At 47.2% G+C, this 19,235-nt stretch overlaps 2 protein-coding genes across 6 annotated transcripts in view; one reads left to right on the forward strand and one right to left on the reverse strand.

Moving 5' to 3' along the window:
• The window catches only part of LOC142585103 (uncharacterized), a 34,947-nt gene extending 18,915 nt beyond the window's left edge, over window positions 1–16,032 (reverse strand). For both annotated transcript variants that reach the window (XM_075695619.1, XM_075695618.1), the window contains exons 1-7: window positions 15,661–16,032; window positions 6,942–7,016; window positions 6,011–6,100; window positions 4,833–4,916; window positions 4,476–4,552; window positions 2,079–2,212; window positions 881–977 (exon numbers count right to left, since the gene is read on the reverse strand). In XM_075695619.1, coding sequence (XP_075551734.1) covers window positions 881–977; window positions 2,079–2,212; window positions 4,476–4,552; window positions 4,833–4,916; window positions 6,011–6,100; window positions 6,942–7,016; window positions 15,661–15,895 — 792 coding nt within the window. In that variant the 5' untranslated portion in view covers window positions 15,896–16,032. The remainder of the gene's footprint in view (window positions 1–880; window positions 978–2,078; window positions 2,213–4,475; window positions 4,553–4,832; window positions 4,917–6,010; window positions 6,101–6,941; window positions 7,017–15,660) is intronic.
• The window catches only part of LOC142585104 (uncharacterized), a 32,429-nt gene continuing 24,643 nt past the window's right edge, over window positions 11,450–19,235 (forward strand). For 3 of the 4 annotated variants that reach the window (XM_075695622.1, XM_075695620.1, XM_075695623.1), the window contains exon 1: window positions 11,450–11,539. The gene's annotated coding sequence lies outside the window, so the exon portion shown is untranslated. The remainder of the gene's footprint in view (window positions 11,540–19,235) is intronic. The other variant, XM_075695621.1, reaches the window with a different exon arrangement.

Genomic DNA, 19,235 nt, shown 5'->3' on the forward strand with positions numbered 1-19,235 from the left:
AACAATAACACACAAGCCGGTGATTTTCTTGCTTCTCGCTCGAAGAACTTTTCCTTCGCCCCCGAGTCGCATAGAGGGGCTGTTATCGGACAATAATAAGCCCGCACGTGAAATAACAGAAGCTGATAGCGTATTAAATAAGCTCGGAATATATAGCTTGATCATGTAAAGGATTTATGTTTCTTTGTCTGCCGGTACGAGTAATAAGAGCTATGTCTGTTTTTCGCTTGGAATAAAAGCTTTCACAGGTGTCACGAACTAAACGGTTGAAAGTTCGACGCCCAGATGACTTCTGTTTCTTTTTGTTTGTCTCGTTTCCTTTACGCGTTCCGAGTTGCGCTAACTGAACACAGATAAGCATCACAGGAACACCTACTTGCCCGAACCGCCACTTTCGTAGGCAACGCTGTTTACCAGACGCGTTGCAGCAATAAATCATCTGCATGCTAAACAGCGGGCATGACGAGGCTCGTATCGTAACGATACAACGCCAAAAAAGTACAGGTAACACACCGCATGAAGTTATTTCAACTTGAGTCGGACGATTTCAGTAATGCTGTTGTAACAACATCACGAATCACTATTTGCAACGGGCGCCCGAAAATGAATGTCGCGGCTATCGGCATGCTCCGAATACTTTTAAAACCATGTGTAATACTCTTCCTCCTATATCAAGCAATCTTTCTCTCGTGAATATCGTAATACATCGCCAGATCTAAATCGTAAATGTAAACCTTTTGAGAGAATAGACGAGAGTTCCTGCTTTCAATAAAGACCGGAGTGCTGCACTTGTGTCGGTATCAGAAACCGTTTGCCAAAGTACACTACACGACTTGCGTTGCCAACTTTTGCACACGACAGGTTGTTTCTTTTGTTTTACCTGAATCCACTCAAACAGAGGACAATTGTCGGCGAGAACTGTGCGTAGTGAGTCGCGCATCCATGTGCGCTTGCTCTCTTCGTCGGTTTCCCTCATACTGGAAGAGATAACAAAAGATGACTGCATTAATAAAGGTCATTTTAAATTAAACCAATACGAAGGCATATCGCAAAACTCTTGCATAACATGTAATGTACATGGTGCCCCGTTAGCATGCGCAAAGCTTGAAGTAAAACAAAAGAATGCCTTTTACGCGAAAGAACTCGATTTTATGTTTTCAGTAAGATTAAGAAGCCGATAGTTTCTTTTGTGTTTTCTTTTGATGGGTAGCGACAATATTTTCAATCTATACACATTTAAGGTAACTATGACTGCGTGAAGGAGTACGTTTACTTAGGTCAACTAATCACAGGGAACCCTGACCATGAGAAGGAAATTCACAGAATAAAAATGGGTTGGATCGCATACGGCAGAAATCGTAAGCTCATGAGGGGGAGCTTACGTTATCATTGAAAATGAAAGTATACAATCGGTGCATTTTACCGGTGCTGACACATGGGGCAGAGACTTGCAGACTGAGAAAGAAGCTTCAGAACGAGTTAAGGATCGCGCAAAGAGCGATGGAACGAACAATTCTACGCTTAACTTCAGAAAGAGTGCGGTTTAGATCAGAGAGCGAACGGGTATAGACGATATTCTAATAGACATCAAGAGAAAAAAATGGCGCTGGGCAGGTTATGTAATTCGCAGATTAGATAACCGTTGGACCATTAGGGTGACAATGGGTACCAAGAGAAGGGAAGCGCTGTAGAGGGCGGCAGAAAACGAGGTGGTGCGACGAAATTAGTAAATTTGCGGGTGCTAGTCGGAATCTGTTGGCGCAGGCCAAGGGTAATTGGAGATCGCAGGGAGAGGCCTTCACCCTGCAGTGGACATAAATAGGCTGATGATGTTGATGACTGTGCTATGTTTCAGAACAGGCATAAAGATATCACTACCGTTTAACAGCGGCGCGCTATCTTATGGACGACATTCTGTCGGTGCATAAACAAAAACGGAACTTTTTTCCCTTTCTTTGTTTTTAAAGAATCGTGGGAACTTCTGGCTTGCGGCTCCCAGCAATGATGCTCACATGCGTGCGCTTCCGTGTCCGCAAAAAAATACAGAAATCGAAACGAACGGCAGAAAATGAACTTACATGAACCTTTCCATTTCGATGCGCATTTGACGACACCTCTTTTGTAGGGTCCTGCTGGTTACATATCCGCTATTTATGTCGGAAACACATTTTGACAAGTCCCTTATCTCCTTAGCCGCGGATTCGTAGATTTGCTGAGAAGAAAAAAAGAAAGAACCATCTTAGTACAAGACAGGACGTACAAGAGAATCAAAAGCCTATCCTGGGCAAATATATATAGCTTAAATCAATTAAGGCAAACGTTTTCACTAAATACGTGACACTATGCTTACATAAAAAGCCCGTTTTAGCATAGGGAATTAGTGGCGAGAATGTAAGATTACAGGAAGTAGGGTCTCTAGGCTGCATCGTGGCATCAAAAGAAAAAAAAAACGGAGAGAAAAGTGCATTCGAGGGGGGCGGATTATTCTGGATACCATCTATTCACGTGTGAAGGAAATGAAGCTGTCCCCTGCTAAAGAAAAGTTTATCCACGTTTGTCAAACCGCTTCATATTTTCTGCAAGTGCTACCACGCCACACACCGAGGGCGACATTATAGATGCACAAGGCGCGGACTCAGCAGCACGGGCAAATGTTAGCACCCGAAGAACCCCGGTTCTGATCCTGCAAAATTGGAAAGGAGGTGAAGTGCGTGTCGCATTAGCGGAGAGAGAAGAGAGTGACATGGAAGATCGTCGCGCAAAAGAATTCAGCAAGGAGACAGACTACAGCTAGGAGAAGCGCTTATCCGGACCGTGACTGAAACGTCGAAAATAATGTTTGTTCTTGCTTTTCAACGTGTACCCGCGCTTCTGCAATATATTATATGTGTATATCTACGCACAGGTTCGAATCCTGTCGACTGCGCGATGGCCAGTGAAATTTAAGCGGAATTCCCGCATGGACATATAAGCAACATCGCAGTCGTACCACGTCGCTGTTCATGCAGAAAGCACCCGCCGATATCCTCGAAGCTCGTGAAGCCGTCTAATAATTAAAGTCCCGACGCCTGTCCGGGACAGACCGCGCGTAGATCGCCTACGGATTCTACATGTCAAAAACACGCTCACGCTTAACAGAAGGGATCAACATATGAGTCAACAGAAATCGGTGAAGCTCCGATTCTATGCCACTCCAGCTACCGGCGTGAAATAGCCACATCCAGTATGGTACGCTTCCCCGCACACCAGCTTCCCTAATCTGAAAAGCGATATTTACCGGTTTACTACGCATATAACAGTGAGCATGATACATTTCACGAAACACATCGAGAAAAGCAAGCACGTACGCCTGATCGCCGTGCTTCTCTTAGAAAACACGAAGACTACAGCTGCCCAATTAGAATGCTCGCGAAAAACTCGCATGACTACACACAGAGCACCGATGTAACAGAAGCGATAGCCGAGTGCACAGTATCTGCCGTCTGGAACGCGCAAAGCACGCAGAAGCACACCACGTGCTTCACAACGTGGTGTCAAACTCCGCGCGCATCTTTTTTTAAGACAGCCCTCGTCTGCTGGCTGCTTGCGCACGCAGAAGTCTGCCGACAGCTCCGAGAGTCAGCGGACATTCCGCGACTTCCGGTCCGTGAAAAACGAACGCGATTCTGGCAGCTCTCGGACTAATGAGCGGAGCTCCCGAAGCTGTCTGAGAAAATCGAATGCGGGACAGCAGTACAAAGCAGTGCGGAACTTTCAGGGGCTGATAATTGAAGAGGCCCAAAGTTTTTCTCAAACAAGAATGAAAGCCTCCCTTAAACCAATTCTCACAGTACGTGTGATCCGCAGACTCTTTCCTGCGTCTTTTCTGTGCGCACCATTAGCTATGAACATCTCCAAACTGGTCCATTTGTCTACCCTTTGTCAGGAAGCCCTAATCAGCAGTGCAGGCTATGTATTCGAGTGAGGTTACGAAATGCTGCTTAAAGAGAAACTGAAGAGAAGCACTGAGGCAGTTTACATCCATAAAGTGTTTTTGAAAAGCTCGACTCCAGCTAATTTCGCGGCAATAGGCTTATTACTAGATGAGAGAATGTCGGTAAAAAGTTTATCTTTGAATTTCGCGCCCACATCGTAGGGCGGGTACCTCAACGCTAGGTCAGGACACGGTTTGCGAATTAACTTATTGCATTTTAACCATTGTGTTGCAATAAAGTTCTGGTAACTTCGTAGCTACAAACATCGGCCCAGCAAATAAAATACAGGCCCCCATTACTGATCAGTCTAGCCACATGAAAACCAGGTTGTTTAGGGGCCGGTAGGTGCCTAACTGTCACTTGCGGACGCGCTAAAAACGCGCGCCGCAATAGTAGCGAGAATCTGTTCCTAGCGATTTTTTTGCCTTTGCGGTGCGCGCCTGTTTTCGTAGATGCATGCTGGAATGCTTTTCTGTTTACTGCAGATGAGCGATTGCTGACCTGAGGTTCCGGAAGAGGAGAGTCTCTTTCCTCAGATTCCATGGCGAAGACGTTGGCAGAATTTTCATATGACGAGCCTGTGGTGCAAAAAAAAAAAGAAAAGATTAAATTCTAGGCCATACATAATTTTGTTAATCTGTTTGGATAAACACGCCCAGAGCGACAGCGAGTTATAGATGCACACAATAAGACAGAAATTATCGGCCACAAAACAATATTACTAGAACGTAGCTTCCCTTACGGTAACTGTTGAGCAATCAGTATTTTGGCAAGTTCTTCGAATTTAACGGAGCACGACTCAAGTCATTTTTTCTTTGCAGTTATTGTCCCCCAAATGACGTGTCATCTATTCTGTACCTGAGTTGCTTTCAACGTCACACATTTCTTCATCTGCAGAGGTGTCATCAGGGAAGTCTTGAACCTCGGACCCCGGCATGTTCACTGCAATAGGCATTTCAGAACCTACCTTCATATGCAAGTTTTTAAACCTTACCTTCCGCATACTTTCTGAACCACGTAAGCTGAGAAGCGGCCTAGGGAAAGGCATATACTCCGTTGCGATCCATGATATCATTCAAGATAGGAACCAAGTTAAAGGTGGCGGTTAGCTTAGCCATTTTCAAAGTGGTTCATCGAGCTACAAAGCTCAACCTGAGCCCGCTTGCCACAGATGACGTTCAAAATGTGAATTACACCTCCTAGTCCTGGCAAAGTCCCTGGTTTACTCACTAGACTTGCTAGGATATCTACGAGGATATAACTGATAAGTAAATGTATGCAGACACTTGCATTTTAGACAAGCAGATCAAGTTTGATGAGAATTTAACTCCGCAAAACATGAAACCGTTGTGGCTCGCAGAAACAAAAGCCCCAGAATTTATCTGGACTACAAATTTGTCTAGTAGGGAGGGACAGATTTTCACCCGCGAAAAACAAGCCGCACGTATTATATGTATCACGTGTGAAAACGGCGTCGTCCGAAAATATATTAAAATCGGAGAAACTATCGCTGCAGAATGTTCCAAATATGCCTTCTTTTTCCGTCGAGTCATTCAGCAAATTGCAAAATTTATGTTTTTATTTCCTAAAAACCTATCGCCTAATGCATGGAGCGTAGGAAATAAAAATGGAGAAAACGAGGCAGAAATACATAGCCTCAACTTTGACTTTATTCAACTTTAACTTTGACTCAGAGAAGCATTGTTTCGATCAGATGAAGATACGTCTCACAAAGCCGCACAGACATATCACAAAACTGGCAAAATGGAAAAGCAGGTGTATCATTGTGTCTAGTGGAAAGGTGGCATTTTGACATAACCAAACACACACTTTTACGCGTTTTCAGTTCAGGTGTCCAAATTCCTTTTAGCTATGAACCAACTATCTCAGTGGAACACTATACCGACACTCCTTAATTGTCACATCTCTTGGACATGGTGAATTATAAATTGAAATTATGAATCTAGACCAAGCTATCTGCGACAAAGGTTAGGACAGAAATGTCAATACACTTTCATGGTCGAGCTTTAACATACGTTGCGAACAGGTGGGCTGCGACGCTTCATCGGTAATGGAAACCGCTGCGACCTTTGCCTCAGCCGAACCGTTGGCCCATGGCACGCTGTCTGCAAGAAGCATTGAGGCGCAAACATTCAAGGCATGGTTGTTTCGAGTCCCGCTTCCTGCATACCTTCTGAAGAACCAGACTGTGAAGCTTAATAGGGAAGGGAATAGGGCAACATTCCTTCCATTTCGGCATGGTCATCCGATTGAACGCTTTCTGCAAAGTTATTTCATCAAAATACTTAAGACATGCGACCTTTTGAAATGTAACCCCAGCGTACTGTTTGAATAGCCAGGCTCCGAAGCTTCCCGAGGAGTGCAATCCCCTGGAATTTCTTTCATGGCAGTATTTTCAATTCGTGATATGCCATGTGCACAGAGACTTTGGCATATATGTTCACATGAGAAAAATTCTCGACTCTAGTTCCACGCCCTCTGTGAGCCAGGCTGTGAAGCTTCCTGTAAGGTATAATCTACTGGAATTTCTTCCATGAGAATGTCGCCCATTTGTGATCAGACGTCAACGAGAAGTGGGCACAAATTGCAAGATTTGACAATTTATTTTACAGCCCCCATATATTTTACGAAGAGTCAGGCAGTGAAGCGCCTTATGCATAACAAGTCACTAGGTTTTAATCCTTTGATCCTATACTTAAGCAAGGCCATATCATCCGAAAGAGGAATTTGGGCCCAAGTGAAGCAATTCAGTTTAGAGACCCACAATTTCAGAAAATCCAGGCAGTATACTTTACTGGGCAAGGTAAGACACTTTTTTCATTCAAGACCTCTATCTGAATTTATGTTAGCTGAAAAGCATACTTGAGCATGAAGCTTAATACAATAATTTATCTGCAATCTTAATCTACCTAATTACGTACTACGCATGATAATTGATCTAAGTACTTTTTGAGGAGCCAGGCTGAGACGCTTCCTCGCCCGTGGGGGCCACTCGGTTCTCAAGCTTGTCACCAGGTTGCCCTGAAAAAGAAAAAAAAAACGACCAAAAGAACATTAGGCTTGCTCAGCTGACTTGTTCCACAACCACATCTTCACCAATCTGCTTGTAGAATCGGCATGGTTGCCATATTAGCAATTTTTCGCTAGATTTAGCCACTTTTGTGTGCCTAGCGACAAAATTTTCAATTTAACTGCAGGTGATTCTTTAGCAACATGAAAATACGGTTATCGACATTTTAGCGACTTCGAAGTTAAAACATTTGCTTTGAAAATAGCCGTCTAAATACCCTTTATTATTCAAAAGGCATGTGTAACCGGAAAAAATTGACTGTACCACGCGGAGGCTGTGTAACCATGATGAAGAAATTGTTTCCTTCACAGGATTTGCATAGGGCTCACAAAATGCACGTTTCACTTTTTTCACGAAACCAATTTGAAAGCGTCATAACGCTCCGGGTTCTGACCTTTCACAAAATACGTTGTCTAATAGATACAATGACTGTTTAAAGGGGCATACATAAGTAAACGTAGGCTCGTTCAGGCGAGCCTGACACTGCTGGCTTATTGCATGGGTTTTGCACAAATCAGTACTGCGGAGGTAGACCAAGGGGCGGAAGCGTAGTAGCGGACCTGCATGAAGGTCGCGTAATTGCCAGCGCCGTGTTAACATGCGACCTTGGGCGTCCCTTCTAGAATATTACAATACTTTCAGGAGCGCCGAGTACTAGAAAATTGAGGAATAACGTGAAGCAAGCGTCTGAGTGCTAAAAAATGCTATTGCTTGCATTCTATCGAATCATGCTGCGTTTGAAACCTCTGAATCTGTGGGTAATTGCCGAATTTCAGCTGTCATCATCCGTTATGCATGTATAATAGTCGCAAGTCGCAGCTGATCACACGGTTGCAATTGAAGAAGCAAAACAAAGTACTCATACGAAAAAAATCGTCAGAACCTATCTCACCACGAGAGTCGACGGTAATGCTTTAGCAATGAATCAATAAGTTGACAACTCATTTCCAACGTCGAAATGTTATGTACGAGGCGCGTAAGGCAGCGGGACTCCTCTCTCGCGCTTCCCTAAGAACACTCGGTGCCATCTAGCGGCGCCGTCGGGAAGCATGCCCATGGCCTCCGAAATGCATGGCGCGCCGGTGCGCGGTGAACGCCGAGAAACGCGTCAAGCGGCAGCCGGGCTCCTCTCTCGCGCTTCTCTCTAAACACGCTGCGCCATCTAGTAGCGCTGCCGAGAAGCCCGCGCGTGGCGTCCGAGACCAGAACCGCGGATCGGCAGTGCGTGCGAACGCTGAGAATTGTTACATAGATGACCCCTGTACCCACTGGCCCACACACGGTGAGCCAAGTTGGCGAGATGTGCATTGAAGAGGGGCAAATGCCCAGTGCATTCGTGGTGCAGCTCGCTAAAGCGTTGGCGTGAAAGACGTGCATCGAAAAGCGCCACCAAACTAGTCCGTTTGTGGCGCACCCTGTTAAGGCGCCACATTCCTGTTCTTGTCACGTGGGTTCGATTTAGATCAGCATCGGAGAAATGTAAGGCTACCTTTTGTGATTGTAGAGCGACACATTCCAAGCGGCACGTGCACAGTTACACAAGTTAGCGTCAAGGACGTTTGACGTCGAAGACACATCAGCAGACGTGTCAAAGACACCTGCTAGTTCATACCCAGTCCCGCAAGCTGGCATCAAAGATGTTAACTGAAAACCAGCACAGAGAGACTGGCACACATCCAGTGCTCCTAGTCCGTGTCGAATAGTCATTTCGCAAGGGGACCACAACACCGTGGGCAAAGTTTTGGGGCATCACCAACCCAAGATCAAGCTCGACCGGAAGTTCAGGAGGGATCTCGTCAGAAGAGCAACCGCATGGCTAACATACGACAGAATACGAGCACACCGCAACCAGTCGGTAATGAAACAGACGAACGCCTCTGCGTCTATATGTTGCTGAACTTGTCAAACCAATGTTGTTTTGTGCTTTAAAAGCAATAGTTGCCGCTATTCCACAGGCTAATAACCTCCCGGAGGTCAAGGCCGTATTGATTATGGAAAAAGTGATATTGTAAAACACTACATCAGCCACTGAGCAGGCAGGGAATAAATAATTGCTGTCAAAATGTCGCCATATTCCAGTGGAACGCGAATAGCCTTCGCTCTAGGTGTGCGGATTAAAAAAAAAAAAAAAAAACTGGTCGCCCATTTCTCCTTTCCAGTGTTATGTGTTACAGAGCCCGGTATATACAACGCTTTTAGACTAGCTAACTACGTTGTTTATACGTCCTTTCGATCTTCAGGACCAGGCAGGGCGATGATCTTTGCTTGAAGAGACCTGCCGTCAGTGTTATTAGGTGCCGCAACGTCAGACATCCCAGAATACGGAGCATGTGAAGTTCGGTTTGGCCGAGTAAATATCACCATAGTCAGTGTTTATCCACAACCTTCTACAAATATGTCGCTTTCCACATTGACTGGCCTCTTTCAGAAACACACAAAAGTAATATTTTGCGGAGATGTCAATGCGCACTATGTCATGCGGGAAGTTACCGCAAGGAACACACGATACGAAGAAATCCGCTTGAAGGAAACCGCTTCGTGCTGTTCCTTTCTTCAAGTCTCGCGTTTCTTGCGGCAACTACCTAAATCGTGAATCACCAACTGGTCTGCACCGACACTCTGCTGTGCTTTCTTTGCCTTTCGTCCCAACATACGTGCAGCGGGAGGCGATTGTGCGTTTGGCAAGGGCTGTGTCATAAGCACAGCACCTGCTGGGCTGTAATAGTGTAAACCTTTCATTCTTCCAAAGCATTAAGACAGCGCTTGGGGCTGGCGTCTCAAAAGCGTGCTGGCCACGTATGCAGAAGGAGCACGCACATACAAACACGCACCAGCAAATTGGCTCCAAAACGTGCATTTAGCGCGTAGGACAACCACGCCCGAAAGAAGCCTCGTGCGAAACTGGAGCGTCTTCGCTACTTAGAGAAACGTGGTGCAGACCGATAATGTACTATATCATCTACACATACAGTTATCGTAAATTACGTACAGCCCCATCACTGAACGAAAGCAGCACTTTTGCGGTGATGCTATGTGAGGCAATGATAACGCTCAACCTTCTCAGAGATTACGAACAATGACTCACAACAGCGGCTCAAGCAAAAACACGCCTCCCTGTGTGTTCTGTGGACCACGCTGACAAACAGCAGTGGTGCACGGAAGCTGACGTGTAACGTCAACTCACCACTCTCGTATTAGAGTGAACGCTGAAGAAATTACCCGTCCGCCAATAACATCAACGCTATTTATCGTCAATCAAAGTAAACAGTGTACGAAACTTCGCTCACATCGACTCCCACAGTGAGTGGAATCCGCCGTTTTTTTCCTTTTTGTCGCCGTAGCTCGCGTCCTTGCAGGCACAACGTGCTCATCAAACAAGAAACCAGTCCTCTTAATTTATCGCTCTCGCTCCGTGGCAGATCCCGTGACCTCGAACCACAGGTGCATCGGCACGCGGGTTGTCTATGCGCCCCCCAGATGTGCGCCCGTGAACGCGCCTCGATTGTGCACGTAACTCCTAATCCACATTAGCTAACCAGCGCAGAAATCCACACTCACGCGATAACAAAAACGTGCACAGCGCGCCGTCTCTCGACTGTCACGGAAGGAGCGCGTAATTGCTATCGCAATCAAATGCCCGATTTCATTACGAGGGTGTCCACTGGAAACGTCACTCATTCCTTTTATTCCTTTGATTACCAAATAAAATGCTCAAAACAGAGTTGGCACGATAAAATCTTATGATCCTAAGTTTGCGGTCGGACAGTTCACAGAGTACGCGGACCGCGTTGACGGAGTCGTGCAGAGTTTCACGCGAACAGCTTTGGCACACTCTGCTTCGGCGACTCACTGATCTGGGGCGACGATGATTGCGCGAAACGGCGCAGTGGGGCGCCCCGGATCAGTTCGAGGCCCTGCCGCAACGCCGTGTCGAGGGGCTCGCGACAGACCGCAAGCATCCTGACCGGAACGTCCGGGAGCGCCGCGTCCAGAGCTTCGTTCACTCGGCGTCGCAACAAGCCTGGCGCACTGACAGCCAGAAGCGGCTTGTCGCGCCACGTGACCAAGTAGACCTCTTGCAGCTCCAGAGACGGGTACCGTCGGTCCTTGGTCAGAAGGCACGCGTAAGCGTCGCCATCTTGCACGACGCACTCCAGCGCCACTTCGCAGTTACGAGTCTTCAACTCCGAAGCAGAGACCTCGAAAACGGCGTCGTAGTCGCGAAGGGCATCGGGCTTCTTGATGTGAAAAAGCCGCCAGGAACCGACGCGCCGTCGCACTGCCAGCAGCCAGCAGTAGAGCCACGCGACGCGTCGCTGAAGCTCGTCGTTCGAATCGACTTGGCGCATAGCCTCCACGACGACGGTGGCCGCGGCGGCGTTCCTCGCGATCTTCTGTGCTGGAGGAAGCCACGATTGCTTCTCGCTCGCGAGTGATCTCATCTCTGGCTCCGTCAACTGATTCAGACGTAGACGTAAGCTTGTCAATCGTTCCTGGTCCATCTTGACAGCAGTGAAGTAATGCAATAAGCGAACGTCGTGTCGCCTTCGGTGTCTGATCTACGGGAGCAATCGCATGCTGGGCCGAAAGCGAACGACGCGTCTTCCAGACGAAAGCGAACGCCTGCAGAAGGACGCCTCGATGCGTGCTAGAGATTAGCAAGCGCACTATAGAAACGCCCCCTTAACGCTTCGAGAGCGTTTCCATACAGCGTCCGCAATGGACGCACTGCGGCGCTGGCGCAGACATTAGAAAGGCATTAGAACGGACACCGGACGGACGCCGCGTGTACGCTGGTTACCGCGCAACAAAGTTCTATACATTATCTTCGGGTTGTATAGCGCAGACAACCAAAAGGACAAGACACACAAAGCGCAAACTGCCAACTAAGGTTTTTTTTTCAGAGCACAATTCTATACGCGCGCACAAAGCTACCGCGCACGCGCAAATCGTTACCTCATAAGATCCTTATCAGAAAGGTTAGCAGATAGGGTGCGTATGCACTCGAAACGTAATCGCAAAATATTTTCAGCCGCAATGATTTCTCGTGTCAGCTTTTCGTGCATTAAGCATGCAACGAGGCATGCGCTGCACAAAAAGAAATTTGTTAGTCATCTGAAGCTCCCGTTAGTGGAGAAAAAGTATGCTCGCCTCGCGTAGGAACTTTTATACAAAAACGCAACGTTCGCTGCTCTCATTACTTGATAAAAAACCAGTATGGTCTGAAAAGCGCCATATAACATAGCGGAACACATCGTATTGCACTGAAAGCAGGACGTTAATTCAGGATTTCCACGCAGATCAGACAGATCACGTCCAGAATCTAACAAAAACCAATATAAGAAAACAAAGCTGGCATTCAGGCTTTATGCCCATCTATTTAGCACACACACAGTTCTTCGAGTTTCGCCGAGAAGTCGTACACTCAAAAATAAAGCAATTTAGCAATATCGGTATACAGCACCGTAGCCTGCTGTGACCTTGAAGAGTTCGTGAAAAAGGGTACTGCGTAAGTCGGTTTTTTAATGAATGCACTTTTGTTAAGCTACAAATTTAGGTTGGAAAAACTGCAGATTACATCACTTTACAAAGCTCTATACATATATTCTTTTTGTGAGGTTGAAGTGAGGCAGTCTAGTAAACGGGACAACATTAAAGACAGAAAATGAAGGCCCAGTGTTAGCGTCATAAAAAATTCGAGCAACATTTTTTTGTAGGAAAGCCAATTTACAGATGTACATTGAGATTCCATTCTCCACACTAGGTTGCAGTAATTTTCGTGGGAATAGAATATACGGGGACCGAATCTGGGGCGTCCAGAGAGCCCACGATTTGGCGGCCAGGCCCGCGGTCTGCCCGTCCCAACGAGGGAGCGGCTCGTTGCGCGATAATGGCGTACCTCAGGAGTCTCAATAAAGTTTTCCCATCCATCCATTCACCGAATATTGCATTGTACAACAAGAACTTTATTTTTTTAGGGAACAGTGCCTCGTAATTTGCAAAGTATGCCTGGTGCAGCTGGAATGTTTTCTGCGACATGCTCTATGGGCTCATTCCATTTCAAATGACGATTAAAATTTACCCCCAGTGTTTTCACGTCATATACAACACATCTTCATCTCCACTTTACGCTCTAGCATCACAGAGGGGCAAACAAAGCAGCGTGTGTTTTATTTGGTCATTTATGTCTAATGTATTTGTTTCAGACCATAAGGATATATTGCATAGCGCGTGATAAATTTCTTGTATCATACGAGCGGAAGAAAAGGACTGATCAGCATATATTGTGAACTGGGCTGCGTCACTAATACTTAAGTCATTGATGTTTAAAAAGTACAGGGGCTAATACACTCCCTTGTGGAACGCCTTCTTCTAAACCCGACTGCTCACCTCCAGTACTAACGTATAATTTTCGTGTCATCAAGTAAGATAAGATGCTGGAGAGGCAGGACGCGATATCTGTAGTGCTCCATTTGCACGAGCACTGAGATATGATTACTTATATCGAAGGCTTTACAGTAGTCAATATAGATGCCAAGTGTGACTACTTTTTGCTCGAAACCAGTGAACACTATATCTTCGTGTTGAGAGACATTAATGTTGACATACCTTTACGAAACCGGAACTGCAGTTCCGGTTTCGTCAACGCAGCATGTTTCAGGCAGAATGACGCGACCCTTATGCTGCCAATTTTCTGTTGTCCCTTTGAAATGATTGAACGCGCTGATACTGGACGATAATCTGAGAGGTTGTTCCTATCACCACATTTGAACAAAATATTCGCTATTGCGCATTGCGTACTTGACAAAAATACCCCATTAGACAGCAAAACATTATATATGAAGGCAAGCATTGAGAGCAACATGTCAATAGCGAACTTGATTGGCTTTATCTGAAGGCTACCAGTGTCACGTGCCAGGACATTTTTTGAACGACATGAAAATAGCTTAAGCTTCATTTAGTGTTGTAGGCTGAAAAAGTTCACTGTTCGCGCTTGACGGTTCCAAACAGCTAGCAAGCCTTACTATCGAGCGAGCTGAAGACTTGCGATATTCTCATTGAAGCGGTTTGCCAAGTGTTTGCCTGTTTAATGCTTTTTTATTTTCGTCAATTGAATTTCGATATTTCGGCTCATTTATCATTTAAAGAGCCTCATAATAGCACGCCACGCAGTATCGCTCCTTAAATCGAAGAAGTTCCGGATAGCGATCTGACGCATTGGGGTACGGAGTGAATGCCAAAGCCTTTGTAGTGCAATATGACATTCGGCTCCCCAGCGATCACCGAGTGCACAGACCGTCTTGCGCTCATTGTATCGTGTTTTTGCCGCTAAGCACTGTACGCGGTACGGACAAAATTGATCGAAAAACAAGAGCTGTGGTCGAACCCCAGTGCCGCATAGCAGACTCGGGGTGGGCGGGTGGGGGAGCGGTGCCGGCGCTCACAGCCGGTTCACTCCCTTCGATTTGCTGCTTCTCCAATGGATCGAGCAGCCGTCGACCACGTTCGCAGCTTCTGCGGGAAAGCTAAACGCTCGCTCGCATGATGTCGCCCGATGGCGTACTTGCCCGTGTCACGGAGCCGTGTTTAGCGCTTGCTAAACACACAAACAGCGGCGCTATCGGTGCCATCACGCTTTATCGAGTGTTGAGTCGTGGAGGCTGCGAACCTTGCTTCGGTGCACGGATAGAGACAAACGCGTAGATGATAACCGGCTATGAACGCCAGGGTATAAGCACATGCGCTTCATCCACTTTCCAGCCGACACGGCTAGAGAAGACTGAGGTACAGCGCCCAGCGATTGAAACGCGATACTTGGGCAGCATGGCAGCCGGTGCCTTTTGCGCCACCAGCGATCGCTGGGTGTTCACTGAAGAGGCCGAATGCAGTTACGATCCGTTCCCGCTTTCATGGGACACAAAAATACATCATCTCAGTATCACCAACGCTCGCCGGTGCCGAGAAAGTACCGGCCGCCACGATGTCCCAGGTATCGCGTTTCAATCGCTGAGCACCGTGTACAGTTCGACCACACCTCCCGTGTTGCTAACAGCTTTTGTCCACACCTGTACTTGTGATTCGCTTGCCAGCGCAATCTGCTTTCGTAGCTGCACTATCGAGCGTACGTCTCGCTAGCTCCTCAAGTTATTCCCGTTTTTTTTTTCAATAAGAGGGAGTAAGAGGCCTTATCCCTGTTCCTTAGCTCTGCCAGTGTAATGTTACACCGCATTACACACTCCCGAGACCTGAATATAGCTCAGGGGCATAAAAGTCTTCTTAAGTCAGTTTTCATTACCGAATAATATATTACAAACGTTAGACTAGTTCAGGTTATAAGTCTCGTAATACACGGGGTGCAGCAGTCGGCCGAAACGAAGGCCACCGCCTCCAAGTCGGAAACAGATCTGCAGGCCCGCGAGCACGTTTCTTAAACGTTCAGTATTCGTCCGAGTTGCAGTCGGTGACTGTTCTCGCCCCTTCGTGATTGAGTTCGGCACGCTCTACAAACGCGGCTGTTCGCTCCTGCGCCAGAAGGGGCGCTGCCGTCGCGTCAGCAGATAAGACACGCTAATTAAAAAAAATTGCACTGCTCACCTTTCAGCAGACCTCGCACCAATGTGGTTAACGTCAGAATGATCAAATCCTGTCTTAGCGGTAATTTTCGAAGTGCTTCAATGACTGTGTCGGTCATGCTTGCACCACTCGATGTCGGAAGGTGCGGAAACCACGACATGTTGTTCGGATACGCATCCCGCAGCTTCTGGAAATCCTGTTCCGTAAGCTTGTCCAGTTCGGAGCGCAGTCGCGCCAAGCGATCTTCGTTCGCCATACTTGGCAGCGGGGAGTAAATGCGGCGCACACGAGGCGAGAAAAATTGGTGTGGCAGGATCAGTCGCCGCTCGGCCAACGCCGCGAATGACGCGCCACCCGGCTGGCCTCTGGTCCTTTTGAGCGTGATCGCGAGGGCCCGTGGCATTCGGTACTACAAGCGCAGTCTAACGGTGGCGCCGAAGAAAGACTTTTGCGCATTCTCAGTGGCTGCAGAGTAACGGAATTACTACTACGCGCGCATGACGTCATGCCATCGCGCTCGTCGTCTGCTACGTCCAGTTTTTACGGCCGAGAAACGTAGCATTAGCCTCTGGAAAACGTATACCTGGACGCATGAAAGGAACATTGGCGGAACGTCGATTTCTTCTACCGCTAGAGTTTATAGGTGATCATTTGCTTGCGATAAATTGGGAAATCGAAGAGCAGACATGACTCCGTGTCGATTGTGTACTATTTACTTCCGTGTAGAATCGCAGACATGGTTCCGGGTCAACAATAGACACTTTTAGTTCATTGTTAGCAGCCAAACGTAAACGCACTTCGTCTGTAAAGAAATAGCGCTGTCATCAATGCGCATGCTCTGAATGTTACTGGGATTCTGTGGCTTACGTGCGCTATGATAACGTACGTTATTTGGCGACTTTAACGTTTGCAATGTTTACGGGCGCAAGAAACGGACATGGTGGCACCCACGGCTCCCGCTTCGGCGTGAACATTCGCGATGGCTACGCTCTCGCTCGCGTTGATCGGCAGCATTAATTGAAATGAGCTTTCGCTTTCTCTAAACTAACCTTAAACGTTAGTTACGAGCGCAGACGGCGTCCATTTTCTAAGATCGTTCGGCGATTCCGGCCCCCGTAGGCCTAATCAGACGCGTCTGCATAGCAATAATGGGATGGTTGCTATGGATTGTGTTTGCTTGGATATGTTTGGCACGAGGCACTGGACGGCACCCTGTTTTACAACGCCTTCTTTACGTTTGCGTTCCCGTACGGCAAACTAAATCTCTTGAAAAGACGCAAACCGGAACGTCCCGCAAATGCGCTTGCGTTCAACGTACGTGAGGCGGCAAACACTCTTCTAAAGCTGTCTAATCTTTCGCCAAGTATTCTCCCGATGCAAGCAGTAGTTGATCCCAGCCAACAGCTATTGAGTTTGCAATTGCGCCTAAACTATTTACAAACTTGAGCCAAATGTAGAAAAGTGTGTTCGCCCACCCTGTTTCTCTCGCTTTGTAAGATTCTCGTACGAATAAATTTGCGGGCAGAAGTAACAGCAAAATAATACTCCATGGTATTTTGTTCAGACCACCAGGTTGGGGACCGTGCCGTTTGGTCTTGCAGCACCGTGGTCCTGCCTGCGAGTCAGCTGTGACCCGCACCGAAGGAACGAAAAGCGCCTAGCAGACGACACGCGAGCACTCCGATGACGTAATGCGCGCCAAACAATGCGACTCTCGTCACGCATGAGCACAACGATTCTGCGGCGCGCTGAGAGCCCCGCGCTCCCGTGATCACGCTCAAACAGATCAAGACAGCACTCGTCAAACTAAGTTTGCATGCGGGATGGCAATTTCAAAATGAATCTGAGCTCGATAGACACGCAAGAACCTGTCAACACTGGGGACTGCGGTCTTTTTCGAGCGACGGTGACGTTACGCGTGAACGTTCGTTGCAATATTTTATTTTATTTTCACAACGAATTCATATAAGACATGCACAGTGGTGCGTGAAACGTGATCACGCAGACGGAATACTGCGCATCGCAGACACGCGAAGCCGCTACAGAGTAACAAATATCAATGCTTGTGTACCGTCACGTGATACACGAGACCATTGCACGAAAAATAAAAAGAGGAGCTGCACACATTAGCGCAAACGTAGTTTTCGAAGGCGATGAATGTGATAGCGGAACGCATTGAAAACTGTCTTTTCGCGGGGCACAGGGAACCAGATACTCCCTGCACTGATCTAAAAAGAAAATCAAATTATGGAGTTTTACGTGCCAAAACCACTTTCTGATTATGAGGCACGCCGTAATGGAGGAGTTCAGAAACTTCGACCACCAGGGGTTCTTTAACGTGCACCTAAATCTAAGCACACGGGTGTTCTCGCATTTCGCCCCCATTGACATGCGGCCTCCGTGGCCGGGATTCGATCCCGCGATGCAATGATCTCGCCTTTTAACCTAAATGACCAGCCTGCTAGTAACAGCGCGAAATGTAGACAAGAGACGAGACAAGAAGACACCACAAGCGCTGACTTTCAACAACGTTTATTCCGAAAGAAACACGGCTTCTTATAACCATTGCCCACACGTGTCGCAGTCACGTGATCGCACATCATGTGAAACATACACTTTTTTCTTTTTTGCACTCAAGATAGTGGTTGCACGTGCAAAAGCTCAAGTTCTTTTTTTGTCAGTAACAAGGACGGCGTGCTAACGCATTGGTCACGAAGTCTGGTAATCTCGGCTGCCTCAATTATCTCCCGGACCAGCTGGTCATTGTGTTTCTTCAGCACTTTACAGCGTCTGAATTCTGCGGCGCAATCTTTTGAGGGGCAATCCCTGATATGGATGCCTAGATTCCTGTTAGCCTGCTCGACGCTAAGTTTGTGTTCCTTCAGTCTTTCATCTGTGCATCTCGAAGTTTGCCCTATATACCTTTTTCCAGATTTCAGAGGTATTGAATACGCCACGGCTTCTGTGCACTCCACAAAACGATTCTGGTGATTAATCGTGCACCCTTCCTGGTTTATCGGCTCTCCAGCATTGACGCGTCGGCAGAGGCTTTTTAGTTTTTTCGGGGCAGTAAGCACTACATTAACTCCAGCTTTGCGCCCAATCTTTTTCAAGCGGTGAGATAAGTTGTGCACGTATGGCAGGGCCACTGTCCGTCGCTTTTCTTTCATTTTTGGCTTCTCGCCACCTGGCTCGCCATGGGCACGCTCGAGTTTTAGGTTCTTGCTCATTTTTTCCGCAACGGTCACAAGAAGGTGCGACGGGTAACCAGCCCTAGTAAGCCGGTCAACCTGCGGACGAAAACTTTGTTCCATTAGAACTTGTTGCTGGGCGAGTTGGTTGGGATCTAAAGAATACATTGTTGCGCCAAAAAACGAAAAATAAAGACTTGGGAAGGAAGAGTACGAAAAGACAGATTGTGGCAGACAGACAGTGGCGACAAGGCGCCACTGCCATTCGAATCAGCGCATTCAAAACTGGTGAAGAGAGCAATTGCAAACCTTTGTCTAACAAATGCGCTAAAAAATCGTGCATCCACGCAATGGAACAAAGTTTTCGTCGGCAGGTTGACCGGCTTACTAGGGCTGGTTACCCGT

This window comes from Dermacentor variabilis, chromosome 6, assembly GCF_050947875.1.
Source record: "Dermacentor variabilis isolate Ectoservices chromosome 6, ASM5094787v1, whole genome shotgun sequence".
In the NCBI taxonomy this organism is placed as follows: Eukaryota; Metazoa; Arthropoda; class Arachnida; order Ixodida; family Ixodidae; genus Dermacentor; species Dermacentor variabilis.